Raw genomic sequence first — 20,134 nt, forward strand, 5'->3', positions numbered from 1 at the left:
CCTATATGAAATCAAAGCCCACCCCAGAGATCATGTGGCCTTTGTGCCTATGCTATGAGTCATACCCTGAAAACTTGAGTTAAAGAATGGACCTGTCTGGAACAACCTGCTGCAATGCTGTGCCCACATCTAATTTCATCTTGTCATCAAGGTGCCAATTTCTTACAACGTATATACCATAGGACATGCACAGCTCTTCAGATAAATGCTGTAAGCTGAAAGAAGACATTCTTAGCAGGTTCTGGACTGGTGACAAGCTCTTCCCTCCAGCTGCCTGCCCACTATAACACACTCTACCTAACTCAACACCAAATACCTGGGAAGAATTCCTTATTCCGGAGGGCAGGGCAACCCCTGGGGCTATCTTTCTAAGTCTAGAGATTAGGCTGGTCTCTCCCACATACTGTGTATTTGTGGTTGTCACTGGGTGGTGGGGAGGAAGGAGTGTAACAGGCCCTTAGTGACTCATTAAGGTTTCTCCCTTATCCCAGGAGTCCCTGGTGTCGTGAATACGGCGCCAAGTGGATTGGCTGGCGCCTCTGCCCTTCCTAGAGACAGCAACAGGGCCCTAGAGTATGGTGGGGTGTGTCTGCTTGTGTTGGCTCTTTCAAAGCCCTGGGGCTCTCAGACCAACCCCCAGAAATAGCCAGAGTCAAGGTCTACAAAAATAAAAAATTTATTTCCTATCCAAAAGTGAGCCTGGGGTGTTGAGTGGGGAAGGGAAGCTGGAAGCCGGGGAAGGTTTTGCCCAGACCCTCAGTGGAGACCGTGTTGGAAGGGAGAGGGGGCAGATTTGGCTGGGGGGGAACAGCAAAAGGGGGGTGCTAGGAATGCCTTGAGCTGCTGGCAGCAGACCACCTTGCACGACAGCCTGCGGAGAGACAGAAACAGAGATGTTGATAGGTTCGAGGCCAGCCGAGAGAAGAAACAGACATTATTAAGACCCCCTTGGAGCCCACTCTAAGGCAGGGATTACAAATTGAAATAAGGCAGGGACCTAACAGAGAAGGGAAGCTGAGTGGGCATCAGGAAATGATGGACCAACAGGCTATGAAGAAATGAGGACTATTTCTCAGTCACTCGTGACCAGGTGATTACTGGTTTTGCCAGAGGAATGTTGGCTCTTGGTAGCCAGACAGCTTTGTTTTTCCTGAGAAGTTAGAATACCGAATATTTTGTGACTCTTATATGGAGTTTGATGTTGATAACTAGTTCAAAACAAACAAAACAAAAACGAATTGGAGAAACAAATGTTCCGAGAGTCAAAGACACATGTGGTGTCATCAGTTGGCTTTCTGTGTGTGCTGTGGGGTGAAGTGACTGTTAACGGGAAGCCTAAGATGTCCTGGGTTTCTCAAATAACAGCTGGAATCTCAAAACCTACTCCTTTCAAGGAGACATCCTTCTCAGGGTCTTTGGCAAGGGATCCAGAATCTGGGACAGAAGAGCTCCATAACACTGTAATACCCATCTATTCCTCTTGATATAGACCCTGCCTGGTCTAGCCACAGCCTTCATTTACTAGGCTAGAGCCTTGCTCTTGACCATTCTTCTGTTCCCAGTCTATACCTGCCTCCAAGTCTTAGGAAGACAGTAGGACATCTCATCTGCCCAGCCCAGCAGGGCACCACGGTCCATTTCATGCCTGCTGGATTCCATGGCCTCAGGTGGTGGCTCCCCTCACAGAAGAGGAGGATGGGGGATGGTTTAGAAAATGAAACAGGGTTAGATGTGGCCACTCTTTGTTAAAAAGTCCAGAGAATCCAGAGCCAACCAGGCCGGCTGGTGGCTGCTGATCCCAAGGCAAGAGGCCAAGGAGCCCAGCTCCTCCCTGGATGGCAGGTTGGTAATACCCACCCCAGACAGGCCTGGGCCTGAGGCCAGGGTCAGTGGAATGTGTCTGACCCAGACTGGAAGCTGTGCCTCATGAGGCTTGGGGTCAGGGGAGAAGCCTCTGGCACTGGAGAGGGTCCGAGAGAATCAGGTTCTGAGGGATGGGGTGCCATCATGGAAGGTCTCTGCTCTGAGGGGGTGGTCCCTATCTCCACTGTCCCCACACTGGCTGGACAGTGAACCACAGCAAGTGTGGTATCCTGGAGACCCGGTGGGGGTCCAGACACATAAGGAGAGATGCACGGTGGCCTCTGGTGATGGCAAGGAAGGCCTTGGGGCCAAGCTGAGTCAGATGAGTGGCTTGGGGGACCCAGCCTGGCCTGGAGGAGGCCCATCACTTGCCGCAGCTCCCGACTCAGCTGAGACACTTCCTGATTGAGGCGGGAGATCTGTTGAAAACATAGCAAAGTGTCTCAGGATGCCAGGACAATAACCAGGCTCACTCCCCACCTCCACACTATAGTTCACAAAATTCTTTTTTTTTTTTTTTTTTTTTTTTTTAAAGATTTATTTATTATGTATACAATGTTCTGTCTGTGTGTATGCCTGCAGGCCAGAAGAGGGCGCCAGATCTCATTACAGATGGTTGTGAGCCACCATGTGGTTGCTGGGAATTGAACTCAGGACCTCTGGAAGAACAGTCGGTGCTCTTACCCTCTGAGCCATCTCTCCAGCCCTCCTAGTTCACAAAATTCTTTAACCACTGTCTGCCCACAGCCACCCGGGGAGAAGAAAGAGCAGGGGCTGTAACAACCAACAAGTAAAGTACCCCCAATTGATTTCCAAAATGTATCTGCAGCAGGAGTCACTGCTGCCCCAGCTCCCTCTCCCTTCATGTATTTATTTCATTTTCTTGTGTGTGTGTGTGTGTGTGTGTGTGTGTGTGTGTGTGTGTGTGTATGCAGTGAATGTGTGTTTGTGTGTATGTGTGTGTGCACTTGAGTGCAGGTGTCCCTCTAGGCCAGAGGTCATCATTGGACAGCATTCTCTCATCACTCTCTCTGTTTTTGTTTTGTTTTTGAGACAGAGTCTCTCTTTGAATTTGGAGCTCATCAATCAGCTAGACTGGCCCCAGCCCAGACATTCCAAACCAGTTAAGGCCCAGGGTAGTTCTGATTCAAACTCAGATATGGGAATCACTGACCTAGACAGGAGGACGGCCTGAGACAGTGAGCAGAAGCAGGACTTGTCCTTAACCTTGAACTGTAGACAGCTCTAGGCCCTGCCCTAGCCCAGGTGCCACCTCTCTGGGTTGCCTGCTGTTTATCAGAACGGAGGGAAGGTGGCTCCCAGGGGCTGGGCTTGGTAGTTATGTGGCGACAATACTGAGATCCCTTGGGAAAGAGGTAGAGGCCGTGCCTAGCCTAGGCATTTAGAATCTAGCTCTTCCTGGCCAAGATTCAGCCATATGGGCATTGGTCCTCTAAGCCTAAAAGCCTCTCAACTTCCCTATCCACTGATCCTCCCCCAAAACACACACCACACAGACCCCCATACACATCCCCCCCCACACACACACAAGGACTGGGTAAAGGGAAAAAGGGAAAAGGCTTGAGCCTTGAGCATCAGACTTGGGTGGATGGTCCCAGGCTGTAAACGGAGACTCAGTTGTGGGAGGAAGAGGTATGAGTACTGGAGATGCAGCAGGGACTGGACCAGATACGTGTGCACTCTTCTCACACTTCTGGGAAGGACATGTGATTTTTCTATTTATTTACTTATTTGTTCGTTTGTTTTTGAGACAGGATTTCTCTGTGTAGTCTTGGCTATCCTGGAACTCACTCTGTAGACCAGGCTGGCCTCTGCCTCCCGAGTGCTGGGATTAAAGGTGTGTGCCACCACCACCACCACCACCACCACCACCACCACCACCACCACCCAGCGACATATTACTTTTCTAACTTTTAGGTGAGGAAGTAAGCCCAGCTCAGGGTCATTTAGCTAGTGTGACAGAACACAAGACTCTGGCTAGCTCCAAACATGACATGCTCCTCTCAGATCCCCAGACAATATCCGCTGGGGTGGGCAGGGAAGAGCCAAACTAAACCCACCTCCTGGTTCAGCCTGCAGACCTTTTCCTTCACCTCTTCTGCTGCCTCTGTGGCTGGTTCCCGGCTGGGCCTGGGGCCTGCAGGCAGCATGGGTTAAAGAGATGCAGATGAGTTCATGGAGCACGGATACCCAAGTCCCCACTCCTCTCTGTTGCCTGACAAGCAGGGAGCAAGGAATAGAATGCTCTGGTGTCAGAGAGATGGGGAAACCAACCCCAGAAGCTGATTTTGAAGTCTAGCCTCGGGCCTTCCTCCATGCCCACGCCCCACCCCACCCCGCTCTAGGCACAGGGATTCTTGGCATCCAAACACTGTACAGTGTCTCGTCTGTGCATTCCTTCACACCTTGAACATCTGCTCCACTATACCAAAGGGCCATGCTCTTCTTTTTAATTACATTTATTTATTTATAGTTGTGTCTATGTGTGCCCCACAGTGCTCGTGTGGAAATCAGAGGACAGCTTTCAGAAGTTGGGTCCGTCCTTCCACCATATATATAGGCACTAGGGATCAAACTCAGTTTGTCAAGCTTTATCTTTACCATTGGACCATGTCACTGGCTCCTTACAGTCCATTTAAGGAGTAACCAAAGCATCCCCTCCATTCCTACCACCAAGTTTTGTTCTTTTCTCAGTTGTAGAACTTAGCACATAATTATAATTCTAGAATTGTTATCTGTGTACACAGGTGTTGCTCCCCTCCATGCTAAAATGTTGGCAGGGTCTGATTTGACTATTCCTAGGACAGCATGTGACATATGTGACATGAGTGGATGGATAGATGGATGGATGGATGGATGAGTGGATCGTTGGATAGGTGAGTGGGTGGATAGATGGATAGATGGATGGATTGATGGTGGATTGTTGGATAGGTGAGTGGATGGATAAATGGATGGATGGATGGATGGATGGGTATGTAAATAGATAGATGGACTGATGGGGACAGATAGATGGGTGGGTGGATGGATGGATGGATGGATGGATGGTGGATCGTTGGATAGGTGAGTGGGTGGATGGATGGACAGATAGATGGATGAGCGGATCGTTGGATAGGTGAGTGGATGGATGGATGGATGGATGGATGGATAGATGGATGGATGGATGAGTGGATCGTTGAATAGGTGAGTAGGTGGATGGATGGATGGATGGATGGATGGATGGATGGATGGATGGATGAGTGGATTGTTGGCTAGGTGAGTGGGTGGATGGATGGATGGATAGATGGATGGATTGATGGTGGATTATTGGATAGGTGAGTGGATGGATAAATAGATGGATGGATGGATGGATGGATGGATGGATGGGTATGTAAATGGATAGATGGACTGATGGGGACAGATAGATGGGTGGGTGGATGGATGGATAGATGGACAGATGTAACTGTGAGTTGAAGTCACTGTGGTTCCTTACCTGAAGGGGGAGCCTGTGAGCGAGTTCTGGTGGGCTCTGGCCTCTTGCTGAACCTGAATGTAGCGGCCTCAGCTGTGTGACTGGAGTCCTCAATGCCATCCACAATCCTGGGGGTAGAGTAGTGCTCATCAGCACCAGGGGGAGGATGCAGGGCCTGAACAGAGCAGGCAAAAGGTGAAGGAGGGTAGCAGAGCCAGGAAACTGGGGAAGAACAATGGTCGAAGCGGAATGGGATTGCAAGCTGTGGTTGGAAAGGCAGGACTGGCAAATGGGGCAGAGACAGTAAGGAGCACTGGTTGGAACGCTGGGAATGGAGCCCAAAGAAGGTTCTGGAAGCCAGCAGGGATATGAGAAAGGCAAGGAAGGCTGGCATCTCACCGGGGACTGAGGTCCAGAGGTCCAAATGTTCCCAGTGGGGGAATGAGGAGCTGGGGGGGCTTCCAGGCAGCAGAGCCCCTGGGGGGGCTGTGCAGGGAGGGACTCTGGCCCCGGCCAGCCAGGGCAGGGGAAGGAGATGGGGAGAGGGAAGGAGAAGAGACAAGGGCTGAGAATGGGGGCAGCTCCTCGCCCAAAAGGCTGACCAGGGACCCCCGAGGTCGTGCTGGACTGAGGTTGGGCAGCAGGAGGGGCCGACGGGGCTTGGGGCCAGCCCCAGGCTCCATGCCACCCTCGGTTTCTGTGATGGATGGCAGAGTCTTGTCTGAGGAGGAGCCAAGAGTGTCGGAGCGTGGCTGTGGGAAGGAGCGAGCGTTGTTACCGGACTCTGGACAATAGGACACTTCATGGGGGTGCCACCCTCCAGCACCGTGCGCTGCTCCCCACCCTCTATTCCTTCTCAGAGGAGCCAAGGGAAGCTGCCCCCCTCCCAATCTCTCCACAGAACCACCTCACCCTACCCAGGAGTATTACCTGGGAGAGGCGAGGAGAGCGTGAGAAGCGGCTGAGGCCCTGTGGGAACAGAGTAGGGTTCAGCTGACTCCTGCCTCTTCACTCCCTGGGACAACCCCTCTTCACTCTCCCTAACAGTGTTAAGGGACTGAGAACACAGAATTGAGCCAGACACCACCAACTCTGACTCAGAGGGATTCAGAGGGACAAAGTGAACCCCCAAAGTTGAGAAAGACAGAGGTCTCAGGTATGAGACATATCAACCGAAAACAAGTGGGAAACGTTGGGACAACAGTGGAGGAGAGGAACCTCGGTGTGTGTGTGTGTGGGGGGGCACCAGTCCAGACAGGGACTTCATAAAGCTAGAATGAGGAAGAGAGGTACTCAGTAATAGAAAGTTGTAAGAGAGTGTCAAGGGGCTGGGCGAGGCCCATGGGGAGTGGGGTTGGAAGATGTTAAGTGTACATGAAGTCATAGAAGAAGGTGGTTGAAGTTAGAGGTGATGTTTTGAGGGAGGTGAGACATGCAAGAGGCTCTCTGGGGCTGGAGGAGGTCTGTTTTGAAGGAAGGTACCGTGGCGGGGATAGCAGCCATACGGTGTCTACATACATTGTTTTCAGAGCCTTGGCGCAGGTTGAAGGTTAGGTCCCGGGGTAGGCCAGCCCGGAAGGCAGCCCCATATTCCGGATACAGCCGCAGGACCTCCGCCAGCCCTCGGCTGCTCAGCTGCTGCAGGCCACAGTAAGTCAATGCTTTCACATCAGCGCTGGTCTTCAGCACGCAGCTGGGGCCTGTCCCTGACCAAGGCTCCTGCCCCAACTCAGGGATGTCTGCCCCAATCAAGTCCCCCTTCCCTATGGGTAAAGGAAGGGGACAGTCAACTAGGATGCAGGGGACACACGATATCAGTGGGAGATGGTCCACATATCTGAGAGGTGGGCAGTGTACTTAAGGACAGTTGAAGGGGAGTTAATAAATACACTGGAAGAGAGAACTTAGAAAAGGCCCGTGGGGAACGGCTGGTGCAGCTGGCCGACAGCTAGTGGGAGATGTCAACAGTGCTGGGGAAAACGGCCAGTAGAATTGGAGGATCAATAAAGACTGGCCAGCAGGGTCAGTTAAAGGTTAAAGGTCAGTGGGTTTTAGAGTCATTGGGGAATGGACAATGGAACTAGAAGATGATGCAAAGGGATAGATTGAGTGGACTGAATGACACTCATTGATGGAGGGCCAGTGGGTTAAGGGGTGGCCCAAGAGAGGGGAGTAGGGGGAATGACCAAGAGGGATCTGTAATAGGGTGAAAGGATCAAGGAAGAATACTCCTCAGTAGGCTTTCTAGGTACTCACTAGGGGTCTCCCATTCCCTGGACCCCAGGCTATTCCCAAGTCCTCTGGGGGAAGGTCTTAGGATGGGCAGTGTGTGGTGGTGGGGTTCTCACCAAGGATGGCCAGCACCATGTTGTCTCGGAGCACCTCAAGCGAGCCAGAGCAGACATAGTAGTGAGCCTGGAGGGCATCCCCACGGCGTAACAGGTACTCCCCAGGAGCACAAAACGAGGCCTTGATGTGCAGGGAGAGGGCCCGAAGGCAGCCCCTGCTAGCTGCTCCAAACAAGGGCAGCTGCAGGATCTCCCGATTCAGGTGCATAGCAATGTCAGCTCGCAGCTCGTCTGGGAAGTCACGCAGTAACTGCATGAGAGGCAGAAGTCACTCTGGCCATCCCCCTGCAATCACTCCTCGAGTCTACGAATGAGTTGTGCTGCTCCCAAGGCAAGAGTGCCAACTTGCCCTCTCTCTGAAATTACCCTCTAGACCATAAGGAAGTTTTCTTTGTCTACTCTCAATTTTCTTTGCCATCTTGTTCACCCAATCTAACTTCTGGGCAGAGACCAAGTCTTTCCTCTGGTTACTTCACACGGCTACACACACTGAGCACTCCTAGACTCTGATTCCTCAAGTCTACCCAGTCAAGAGTCGTCCCTGGTGGGACTTCTTCAACTGGGAATGGGAAAGTAGCAATCATCTTTGTTCCTATGCTCCTGGGGACTTTGGACTCTGTTTCCCATCTCTGGGCCTCAGTATCCCTAACTGTAAAACTCGGGCTCATGCTAGGGCTTACATTTGACCAGTTCTCTTCACATTTCCCTCGTAGTATCGTGGAGCCCCTCCACAGTTCTGTCTCGCTGACCTCTCCCTTATTGTCCCACCTGGGCCCCTGGAAGGGACTCCCTGCCAGTTTTTCTACCTCTGCTCTTTTCTCATTTCTTCCCCAGGCTCCTGGCACAGCCCATGCCCCTCAACTCACTTCTTACTTCCACGTTCTCCCACATCATGGCAACCAGCCCCTGTCTTCACCACCCATGCCTGGAAGCCCAACGTTGGGTTCACATGTGGATTTACAACTCCCTGGTGGACAACCTCCACCTGAGTCTCCCACAGACACTGCATGTGGATGACGGCCCAGCCCTGCACTCTCACCTTCATCCATAAACCCGGTCTTCCTCCTGGGGTGCCTTCATCTCATCCCTTGACCCCAAGCCAAACCCGGCCATCCCTGTGAGCTGCTCTCTTGCAACCAACTGGAAATTGCCTGCTCCTGCAGATCCTTTCCAGTCAAAAATCTCCCATCCCCTTTCTCCTCCACCCTCTGCCACACCTCATCCTAGAGATCTGGCAGAATACAACTGCAAACTCAAGGCTATCCACTCTCTGGGGGCTGCGGCTGCCCCAGCCCCAACGCTGGCGCTGGCACCTCCCAGTACAGCCTCCCCTTCCCTGAGGTTCACTCAGCTGCTTTCAGATCCCTGAACCCATTCACTCAGTTTTACCAGCACTCACGAACCTAGGTTCCTATTGCTCCTTTTTTTTTTTGCCTGGAATGGCCTTCCCGAGGCAGACTGATTCTCTTGACCGTGATGTACCACTTTCTCTGCCATCTTTCTTGTCTCCTCGGGGCTCAGACACAATGAGAGCCCCGCTGCAGGGATGTTACTCCTGTATGGTTCCATTCCCTATGTGCTTCCTTGAGGGCAGAAGCTGTGGTGTGTAATCACCTCTAGCAGCCCCCATCCTCCACTGTGTTCAGGACACAGAGAACGAATGGAAAAAGGTGGCTTGGCCCAACACAGGGCTGGGAGGAAACGGTGATGCCTACCACAGTGGAGAAACTGAGGCCAGGAGAAGGCAAGGTGTCCACCCAAGTCCAGACTCAAGCATTCTACTTCCTTTCAACCTCTATGCTTAAGCACCAAAGGAAGGGCTGGGTCCACATCCTTGCTAAGGGCCCTGGACCTCCCTACACCCTAGTTGCCTCCAGGCACTTCCCCACTGCACCGGCACGTGGCCGGAGCCCCTGCTCAGCACTACCTCGTTGGCATCGATGCCGCTGTTGACAGCCCAGGTCGTCTGGAAGTACTCCAGCATGCGCTGCTTGAGTGGGCGGGGCAGGCGGTGCACTCGGATGAAATCCTTGAGGTCCTTCATGCGGCTGTGGTAGAGCGAGCGGCGGGAGTACATGCGCTGGATGATGGCTGTGACGTTCCCAAACACCACTGCGTGCATCAGAGCTGCAGAGGCGGCAACCCACAGCGTGTCAGAGGCGATCACCTCTCCTTCTGCTCCTTGTGCTCCCCAAATCACCCAGTCTTGGATGGGTCTCAGAGGTTCTGGGGGCGCACAGGAGAGCTAGCAGGTTCCTGTAAGCACATCTAGCAGCCAGAGGCAGGGGAAGGAGGTGGCAACCCATAGATGAGGCAACTCATACTCCTCTCTCATCACCTCCTTAGGTCATGACCTTAGGTGTCTCACCTCCCGAACGAGGTCACACCTGTTTATGGGCACAGTCACGAGCAATGAAGAAAAGTATTGTGAATGAACGCGTGACTGTGTGGATTTGAGTGGGACCTTGCTTTCTCTGGGCCTCAGTTTCCCTGTGCACAAGCCTGGATTTACAGGGCTCCCTGGGCGTCGTGGGTCTGGCCTCACCGCCTATGAGCATCGTGCAGATGGAGAAGATCTTCTCGGCATCAGTGTTGGCACAGACGTTGCCGAAGCCCACACTGGTGAGGCTGCTCAGGGTGAAGTACAGCGCCGCGATGTAGGCGCTGCGCCGCGATGGTCCACCTGCCGAGCCATTGACATAGGGCTCCTCCAACCGCTTGCCCAGCTCATGCAACCAACCTGTGATAGGGAAGGAAGGCGGGAATTACGGCTGGCTATACAAGTGCTGGAGAGAGCATTGCCCTGATCTGCCTGTTTGACCCTGGATACACATTTACAGAGGAGAGGGGCAGTTGGCAGCTGCTGAGACAGGAAGCGTGCAGAGCTGCTGTGATGGGGCCTGGAGGCCATGCACTGGCTTTAGCTGCACTCCAAGGCTGCCCACTCCTTAGACTATTGACTGCAGGGACCCCTTCAACCCCCTCGTATGTTACTGTGTGCTTCCTGTGTGTGTTGGAGGGAGGGTGCTGAGATTCGACCCCAGGGCTGTCTCTGCCATCACCTGTAAACAGAGTCAAGGAGGAGTGGAAACTAACTATTTCGGGTGGGAGGCAAGCTGCTAAAGTGTTAGAAACCATAGCAGATTAAGGGAGCCAAGATGGATCCTAGGGACGTGGTTCTCTTGGGATATGAGATTTTGATGGAAGCTGAGAGTATAGAAAATTCACCACGAGGAAGGAGCGGGGCCTCCCAGGAAGGAAAACATGTAAAGGCCCAGAGTAAGAGAGCAGCAGGTCAGGTCCAGGAGGGCAGTCAGTGTCTACGGGCTGTACAGGGAGAAGTAAAGTGGTGGGACACAGATCATGCAGAGCTACCTGGAACACATGACCACCAAGCATAGACTTCAGTTTGCGGGCAGTGGGGACCTAGTGTAAGAGCCCAGGGAGAAGCTGGGAGAAGGTCAGTGTCTATTCTTTTTAAAAATTATTATTAATGTTTACGAATGCTTGCACAGGTCAGAAAAGGTCATCGGGTCCCCTATGAGCTACCTATCACATGGGTGTTTGGAACTGACCCCAGGTCCTCTGCAAGGTCAGCAAGTGCTCTTAACCCTCCAATCTCTCCAGCCATCTCCCCAGGCCTCCAGTGTTGAATCATGGGAGACCAGTTTGGCTGCAGCAAGGGAAGCGGTTGAGGGTGGCGATAAGAGGAAGATAGGAAAAGTGGTGGGGCCTGCTGTAGGAGTCACTGAGGGAGGAAGGTGGGGGAGATTGGACAAGGTATCGAGATGGAGAGAAGATGCCAGATCCAAGTGGGCAGATCAGGTGTGGGCTGAAGAGGGAGGTATCAAGAACAGTCAGTGCCTACGATCTGACCTACTTCCCAAGGAGACATTGAAGGCCTGGAGCTGCCTCCGGGCCAGTGGCTCCATTAATTGTGGCTAAGGAGGAATTGATGATGGCAGAGAGCTGAGAGGATGAGAAGCCTTTCTGAGCCCTTTCCACACACTGATTTCCTCTGTCCAAAATACTCTCCATCCATGTGTTTCCGCTGTCACTGACTGACCCTGGTCTCCTTCCCAGCTAGGCTGGAAGTTTCCCCCAAGCAGAGTCCTTCTCTCCAAACCAGTGTCCCCACACTTGACCCAGAAGGAGCACAGGCCATTTTATTGGATGGTTAGGGGACTGCGGGATGGGGAGATGTTAAGTCCTGGCGGCATCAGTTCGGGGATAGGACAGGTGGAGAGGCAGGAAGTGAAAGTCTGGGACTGGTGGCTCACCAATGTCCCAGAGCAGCGGGTCATTGGCCTCCATCTCCCGGCGCCCGATGACATACCAGACGCAGGCCATCCAATGAGCAAGGAGAGCAAAGACGGACATGAGCAGCGTGAGCACCACTGCGCTGCACTGTGAGTACCGCTCCAGCTTCTGCAGCAGCCGCAGCAGCCGCAGGAGCCGAACCGTCTTCAGCAGGTGTACCAGCGAGGTCTGCGGGTGGGCAGCGGGGGAGGCTGTCAGTAGGCACAGCTCCCCAGAACCTTCCCATAGCACCCCCTAACCCCCTCCAGGCCCTTCCCATCAGACAGCCTGGAGGCAGGGGAAGCTGCAAAAAAACTGACGCTGCTGTCCTGAGAAAGTGACTATAAAATGCATCAGGAGAGAATAATTAACTTAGCCACCGAGGACTTCTTTTGCATTGTGCCACCATGATGATAGGCATCTGTAATCCTCGTGAAAACAAACAAAACAATCTTCGAGCCTTTGGTCCAGTTATCATCCCAGGTCCCCATCTGCTGATGAATGAACTAGGATTCACAGAAGCTAGGGACCTGCTCCAAGGTCACAGACCAAGGAAATAATGGAGCTGTAACTGAAGTCAGAGACGATGGACACCAAGTCCGTTTGGGACTAAGCTGCCTCACGGGACTCTGGGATGATTCAGGAGCAAGCCCTGGTCAGAGCTGAGGGGGAGGGGGTAGACTGAATGATCTACTGAAGACCCCCGTTCAAAGCTCCAGTGTCCTAGGAACAATCCAGCAGGGTCGGCAGGTGACATGGAGAAGTGTGATGACCGGAAGGGGAACAAGTGAGGAGCCTGAGGACTACCAAAGGTTAAGGGCATCCTCCTTTGTAGGTCAGCTACAGGTGAGAAGGAAAGCAATGGACTGAGGACGCCTGCTTTGAGCTAGAGGTTGATGGAGCCTTGGTGTCTAGCAAGGACCCTGGAAACTTTCGTTAATTTTCCCTGCTATGGGGAAAGGAATGCAGGGATCAAACCTAGGACCTTATGCACTCTAGACAAGTTTTTTGATTTTATTTTGTTTTGTTTTGTTTTTAAGCCATGAAGCCATATCCCTGGATCGGCTGTTTTTGTTATAATTATTAACACTTCAACTAGACCTTATAATACGGCAGACAAGGAGTGGGATGGGGGTTTATTTGTGTATAGGAGCAGCTTGGCATCTAGCGCTGTAAGCTCGAGAGACTTGGTACAAAGCCCTCACCACACTTCAGGGAGCTCCAGGGAGGAGCATACCCCAAAGCCCTGACATTACACTGCTCCAGAACCACCTCGTGTGTCTCTAATGTCAAGTGAAGGGGCTAGAAAGGAAGTGGCCCTGGTTCCCCAACAGGAACCCCTTTTAAAGTCTTAACTAAAATCTTAACTTGTGACTTAACACAACTACCTCCAGCCCCAGAATATCTGGCTCCCAAAGTTGAACATTTCAGGGCTCCCCAAAGTCGCTTGTTCCCGTGTCCCACACCGTTAAGGACCCTTCTCTCACGGTTCTGTTCTACCTCTCCCAGGCTTCCCATGTTACTCCTCATCCCCCATAAGCCGGACACCTGCGGACCCTGGCTATCTGGGAAGCAGCTTGTATATGGGAAAGAATACTAGACTAGGATTCTGGAGACCTAGTTCCATGTGAGTTTCCATATCAACATTGAAAAAAGCTTTAAGAACCTCCCCTGAAGGGTTCCCCATGGTGTGTGTAAAATTTTACTGATCTGTAAAGTACTCCCAAAGGTACCAGAGGAGAGGGGACAGCCCAAGAGGAGGGGCTGGTGGCTCTCTTCTGTAAGGACAGCTGTCTGGTAGGCTGACACTCCCTGGTGGGCATAGAGGCGTGGCTACAAGACTGAGGCCCGGCAGGAAGCCCTTTTCTGAATGGTCAGGACCTCAAGGCAGACTTACACACACACACACACACACACACACACACACACACACACACACACACACGTGTGTAGGAGCATGCACACACATGTGCACAGCCAGTAGAAGGGGCCCACAGCCCGTTGGCGGCTAGTTAAATCCGGCTTCGTGTAGGTGGTTTCCTGCTATAGCGGAGTGCAGCAGGGAGAGCACATAGGAAAACTGCTCCCCACCTCTCCTCCCCCACACTGGCGAGGGGGCTTGGGGACACGGGCCAAGACTGCCTCACCTTGGACTAGAAAAGACCTACTGTCTGGCTCCATCCTGACCACTCAGGGCATTTCCAGGCAGTACCGAGTGAAGACACAGGCCCAGGCACCCTACCCAGCCTCTCACTTGCTGGCTTGACTTAACTATGCGCTTTCTCTGGCTTCTCATCCTTTGCTAGCCAAATCCTGTTCGCTCTTAGAGGCTTAGCTCTGCTCCCACCTCCTCCAGGAACAGTTCCTTCCCAGACCACCTCAGCCCCTGCCCAACTGGGATGCTTCTGCCCCCGGGTGCTGGCCTGATTTCAGAATGTTTTTGCATATGCTGGCATTCCAGCCTAGATCTCCAAGGCCAGTCCAGACTCCGTGCGTCGACACCACGCTGCTGTTGCCCACTCCCATTCAGCAATTCTGCGGCTGATCTCCTCCTTCCACCCTTCTTGCCTGTCTCACCAATCTGAGGGGGGCTTGGAGTGCCAAGTCCTTGTCTCTTTCTACCTTAGTGACCAGGCCCCCCATACAGTGTTTTGCAGACAGCTAAATGCTCATCAGTTGTTTGTGAAATAAAAAAAATGTGAAAAGTACCACTCATCTGGCATCGGACCAACGCCGCCTTGGTAGCCATAGTTAGCTTTTCGCTTGTCTCAGCTTCCCTCAAAGACTGTGAGCTGAGTTCTCCAAGAGCATAGACCCTTTGGGCTCCTTCCCAGTGCCTGGCCCAGGCCTGTGCCCACAGCAGAGTCAGAGAGACATCTATCTGCACAGGAATTGATAGGAAGGACTGTGGCTGGATTTGTGCTTGCCTGCCCCTCTAATGGGAGATGCTGGGTTGGGAGTTCAGATGCTAGGAGGCGTGGCAGGATGGGAGTCACTCACCACAGTGATGTTGAAGACATACAGCAGGTCAAAGGGCAAAGCAGCAATAAGGTCCACGAAGAACCAGGTGGCCAGGTAGTGGAGGCCAATGGAACGAGGAGCAGAGACCACCTGGCCCGATTGGGACACATAGGTGGTGCGGAAGTTCAAGATGATGTCTGAGGAATGCAAGAGGCTGTTACTAGGGGCCATGGCCTGGATTCTCAGGTCAGGTAGCTAATGAATAGGGAAGCCGTGCGTGAGCACGGGAGACCCAGGATGGAGGAGGAGGCAGAATGGAGAAAGCCGGGACTCTTGGCTGATCTACAGGGAGGAAAGGCCACAGGCTGAAGGCTGCAGGGCACCTGGCACTATAGGACTTACAGGGTCTGGGGGAGAAGTGTTAGCCTCTTCCCCCTGAGGGCATACTCACCCCTCACTGGGCCCCTAGAATTCAGAAAGAACTACAAAGAGAAGGTAAGACCCTTCAAGCTAGGGAAGGGTCCTGCAGGCCCAGCAAGAAGGGAAGCTTGTCAGAGTGGGTCCCCACAGCCCACCCTCCAGGTTAGTAGGGTAGAGGGTCTGACCCAGGATGAAGAGCATCTCCACAGCGATGTCGCTGACAAGGGTGTGTCGGGAAGTGATGGGGGTGTCGTCATCACCGGAGAAGCAGACATTGTAGGGGACGGTGACCGCTACGTAGAATGTGGCGAGGAGGATGAGGCCATCCCAGACAGCCTTGGGGATGCTGTAGTGGAGGAGGAGGCAGCGGGAGCCCCCCACGGAGGCCACCTTGTACTCAGGCACTGATGGCTTTGGCTCAAACACGTTCTAAAGGGAGAGGGGTGGTGGTTGGGGACACTCGGGGGAAAGAAAAGTTGAGGCTGGGGGAAGGGAGAGTCAGGGGGTAGGAAAAAGGAGAAGGTGGGCATTGGAACAGTAGCCAGAAAGGGGATGGAAGGTGTGGGGGAGGAATTCTCAAGCTGGCACCTGGCACTTCTGTCTCTGTACCAAGCTATTGCTCAGGCTCCTTTCTGTAATTCTTTCTTTTCACTTCTTTCTTTCCTTTCTTGTGCTGGAGACTGAACCGAGGGGACTAGTACTTGCAAGGCAGGCACTCTATCACTCAGTTAAATCTCCACAAAACACCCTCAGGCCCCTTCCGAAGACATCTTGCTTTATCAGCTGTGTTTACCTGGATTGACCCTTGCCCTCCTTGAAGAGATAACGACAACCAGGCAAACAGCCTAGCCTGAAGGGTCATAACTTCTTTGTAGTTCTGAGTTCTAGGGACCTAGTGAGGGGTGAGTATGCCCCAGAGGGAGGAAGTTAGCCCAGCTGACTTCCCAATAGCCTTAACAGGCTTAACAGAAGCCGTGAGAGACTCCATCCCTTGGCTTTGTCGGGATCCTTGGGGGTGGCACATAGGGTGGGGTGCTAGATCCGCGACAGGAGCTTTCTTCCTAAGATCACAGCAGTTTGTAAGGTCATCCTTCAAGACACAACCCTTACACTTAATCCTCAGGGGGAGGGTTACTGCTAGAGCTCCATCCCCTGTGACATCACCAAAGCAATGTCAATCACCCACTGAAGAAAAGGAAACGGGATGGAGGAGGGGCTGGGGGGCAGATGTGATGAAGCAGAAAGTAGCCTATGAAAAATGGGTGAACAGAGGAGCAAGCTGACAGAGGGAGACTGAGCAGACAGGGAAAGAGGGAGAAGGTAGCAGGGAATTAGGGTTGGAGAACTTGGAACTATCAGTTGCGAGTGGCACTCACATTATTCGCTTTCACATTTCCCTGGCCCCGGCGACCAAAGTGGCCAGTCAATCGGTGCAGGACAGTCCGATTCTGCCTCCTGGTGGACCGAAGTTTTGAGCTGGTTCCTCTCCTCCCAAGGGAGTTTTCTATTAGGGAAAAAAAAAAAAATAGACAGAGGTAAGTTGGGGCGCATCCTAAGAGGCTGTGTGTGGAGCAGTCTACTGTGACCCAGACTTATAGTTACCATGATTATTGTCCCCATGGATTCCAGGTGAGCCAAGTCCTGGGCCTCCACTCTGAGTGATGTCCTTGAAGGAAAACAGGAAGAGCACAACCTCCCCCATCTCATTCTTGATGGGCATCATGTCCAGGAGACACCAAAAGGCTGAGCCTGTAGGCACAGAGAGAGGGCAGAGGTGTGAACAGCCTGGGCATGCCTTTGGTCCCCCTTCGTTTCTCGATGCAGTCAAAGGCTTTGGTAAATGTTCAGAACTGGAGACAGCCCAGAGATTTGTCATCTGGTTCCTTCACTTTACAAAGGGAGAGACGACCAAAGGCCCAGAAAAGATCAGGGATGAGCGTGGTCCTGTAGCTAGCTTGTGGCCACGGAAGAATAAGCCCCAAAGCTCCCACGTGCCCAGCAGACTCTGGGTGAGACCTGGGATTCGGGCAGACGTCAAGCCAGGTCAGGCTCCTCACCATCCTTTCGGTAAAAGCAGATTTCAGCTCGGTGCTCCTGGTGGCCCTCCAGGGCTTTCTGCAGCCGTTGCAGGGCCGGCTCACTGGTCTCTGGGCCATAGAGGAACCGGCAGCTACAGGTTTTCTGCATGACCTCGGTGCGGCCGTAGCCGGTGAGCTCACAGAAGCCGTCCGAGCAGTAGACGATGGGAAAACCCCGTGGGCCCTGTGCATTGGCCAGAAGGAAGTTGCTGTCTACAGGAGGGAGAAGTCAGGGTCAGGGCCAGGCCAAAAGGGAGCTAACGTCCAGATGAACAGTTCCCTCAAGTGGTGGGCAGAGATCAGAGAGCTAGAAGGTTCTAGGCGGTTCCTAAGGGAGCTCTGAGATGTTCTGAAATGAGGACAAGAGAGAGAGCAAAAGCGCAAGGACTCGAGGGTGGCCTAGAGTCCGTGGGAGGACTAGAGAAGGAACCCCACGAGGCCATGGGGTTCACACTCCTGCCTTCAAGCTGGGCAGATGTGACTGCAGAAAGCAGAAAAAAAAAAAAGGGAAGGGGATACATGGACTCCAGCACCCATTTCCACCACTGACTGAATGTGACCCTGGGCACATTAACTACGGCTCCTGCACCTCAGCTTCCTTATCTGCAAAGTGGGACACAACGTGCCTTTCCCTGGTGGCTGTGGGTTGCATCAGGTAACTTGAGAAGGTCTCCTGGTACTTAGTAAATGCTACTCTGAGAAAGGAAAAAGATTCCGCCCCCCACCCCCTCCCCAATCACTCAATTTTGGAAGCACGTCCTTGGATACTACCCTAGCATCCTCTTATAATGAGCAGGACAAAGATTCTGATGACATCATACTCTTATTGTTAAACCAAAAGGCAGACAATTTCCAAACTCACAAATGTGCATAAAGTGAGGGGAAGGCACTTGCCTTCCAGGAAATGCCTGCTTTTTTGATATTTCTTAACTAGGTTCAGGGGATCTATCTGTTCCTGGTGCTCAAAGTCAAACCGGAGAAGACATTGAGGTGTGAGCTGCAGCCACCCCCAGCACCAGAACCTGAGTTGGCTCCCTCTAGCTTTAGTGGATTAGAGGCTTCTGGGTGGGAGGGCACCCAGGGACAGGCTCGGTTCACGGGATATGAGACACGAACAGTCCAAGGACCCTAGGAGAGGTTACTGTCAGGGGATGGGATGGCTGATCGGGACACTTAGGATGCCTAGGAAGCACTGGGTCCTGGGCACAGCCTACTTCTTCCATCCCAGGGCCCGTTGCCTCGGTGATTGGCGCTATGGAAACAAGGGGGGGGGTAGGGCCCTGGCGGCTTGGTTTCCGCCCTCGGCTACCGCTCCCCCACCCTCCTAATGCCCGCCAGGGTTTTGGAGAGGGACAAAGGAAGACCTAGGGGTTCCAGAGTTGGGAGAGGGAATGGCGGGAGAAGAAGCCGGGAGGGAGCTATGCGGCTGTCCAAGGTGCTGAACTTGGAACCCAGCTCAGGTGGGCTAGCAGAGTTCCCCTAGTCTCAAGTACTTGCCCCCGCTTTGCCTCATCCACCTCACACACAGATATCTCATAATTTGGGGCGCGTGACCTTACTACAAACTAGGTCTTGCCTAAGTCTGATCTCTCTCTCTCCCTCTCTCTCTCTCTCTCTCTCTCTCTCTCTCTCTCTCTCTCCACCTCCTCCTCTCCCCTCTCTTCTGGGGCAGGGGCATCTGGAGTCATCAGACCACTTTGTCCCATCTGTACGTCTCAGAAACCTCCATACACACCCCCAGCACAGCTCTGCCCGGGAGTGGGTGGCTCCCAAGGCCCCTCCTCCGTTTTATGGCACAAAGAACCTCTTCTGCCTTGAGTCACACCCCCTAACCTTGTCCTCTCCACCACCACCACCAACCCCCCCCCAACGCCGCCCCAGTCTCTTGATCTTCCACTCTCAGGGGCTTCGCACCCTGTTTCTTTACCACGGTTTTAGGAGTTCCTGCACGCCCCTGCACCCCATTCTCTCTCCTCTAATCGCACCATATCCAGGATACCCACCCTGTCCCAAGGAGACTTGACCCAGCCCCCACCCAACTCACGCGTGCCGTCAAAGCGGGTGGCGATGGTGTCCAGAAAGGTGTTTTGAGGGGCCAGCAACCCCTTCATGACCGGCATGGCCCCGGGTGCGGGTTCGAGGCGTTGCGCGGGCTGCGTTCAGCGCGGCCTGGCCGGAGGGGGCGCGCTACCGGCGGGGCCGGGGCGCCCCATGCGCCGGCCTGCCTCCTCCCCTCCTCTCGCCGCCGCTGCCTCTCTGCTCTGATCCTGGTAGCTCTGAGCTCTGCTCAGCAGCACTTCCAGAGCCACCGCCCCCCCGCCCCTCCCCACCTCCCCACGGGTCAGGTTCCTCCCGGAGGGCTCGGCCCGCGCCCACCACGTGGCTCCGCACCGGGAGGGGCCGCCTGAGACACCCGCACCCCTCCTCTGCGGACCTCCTCCCAGAGGGGAGCGGCCCACGCGTGTCTCTTGGGGAGAGTCTCGGAGACACGCCCACCATCGAGGCTGGAGGTGAAGAGGTGGGGCTCGGACGGTGGCCACGCCCTTATCACGCCCCTACGCGTGGTTCCCTGGCTGCTCTGGTAGCTCCACCCCACGGGTTTCCCCGCGCGGCCCACGCAGGGGCTGGTGTCTGGTTGATAGTGCCGCCTGCTGGAGTTGGGATATTTCTTTCTTTCTTTTCACAAAAGGGTTGTT

At 53.6% G+C, this 20,134-nt stretch overlaps 1 protein-coding gene across 1 annotated transcript; it reads right to left on the reverse strand.

Annotated features, from left to right (window-relative positions):
• Positions 1-703: 703 nt before the first annotated feature.
• On the reverse strand, positions 704-19,630 carry Kcnh4 (potassium voltage-gated channel subfamily H member 4). The gene is made up of 16 exons (XM_059269735.1): positions 19,483-19,630; positions 17,418-17,651; positions 16,963-17,109; positions 16,737-16,864; positions 15,546-15,789; positions 14,980-15,137; positions 11,961-12,168; positions 10,226-10,420; positions 9,608-9,807; positions 7,681-7,930; positions 6,851-7,095; positions 6,263-6,301; positions 5,732-6,084; positions 5,354-5,460; positions 3,945-4,021; positions 704-2,282 (listed from the first exon to the last, which is right to left on the reverse strand). Exons 1-16 carry the CDS (start codon positions 19,556-19,558, stop codon positions 1,887-1,889), a joined length of 3,057 nt encoding a protein of 1,018 aa, XP_059125718.1. The 5' UTR covers positions 19,559-19,630; the 3' UTR covers positions 704-1,886.
• Between the last annotated feature and the right edge of the window lie 504 nt (positions 19,631-20,134).

This window comes from Peromyscus eremicus, chromosome 8a (genome assembly GCF_949786415.1).
Source record: "Peromyscus eremicus chromosome 8a, PerEre_H2_v1, whole genome shotgun sequence".
NCBI classification, from domain to species: domain Eukaryota; kingdom Metazoa; phylum Chordata; class Mammalia; order Rodentia; family Cricetidae; genus Peromyscus; species Peromyscus eremicus.

Bases quoted from the DNA above. Each gene is read 5' to 3' on its own strand.
- Kcnh4 (XM_059269735.1), bottom strand. From the start codon at position 19,558: ATGCCGGTCATGAAGGGGTTGCTGGCCCCTCAAAACACCTTTCTGGAC. The intron at 17,110-17,417 runs GTGAGGAGCCTG...CTGTGCCTACAG, and splicing joins CTGCTTTTACCGAAAGGATG to GCTCAGCCTTTTGGTGTCTC. The intron at 5,461-5,731 runs GTGAGATGCCAG...CTCTACCCCCAG, and splicing joins CCTCTGGACCTCAGTCCCCG to GATTGTGGATGGCATTGAGG.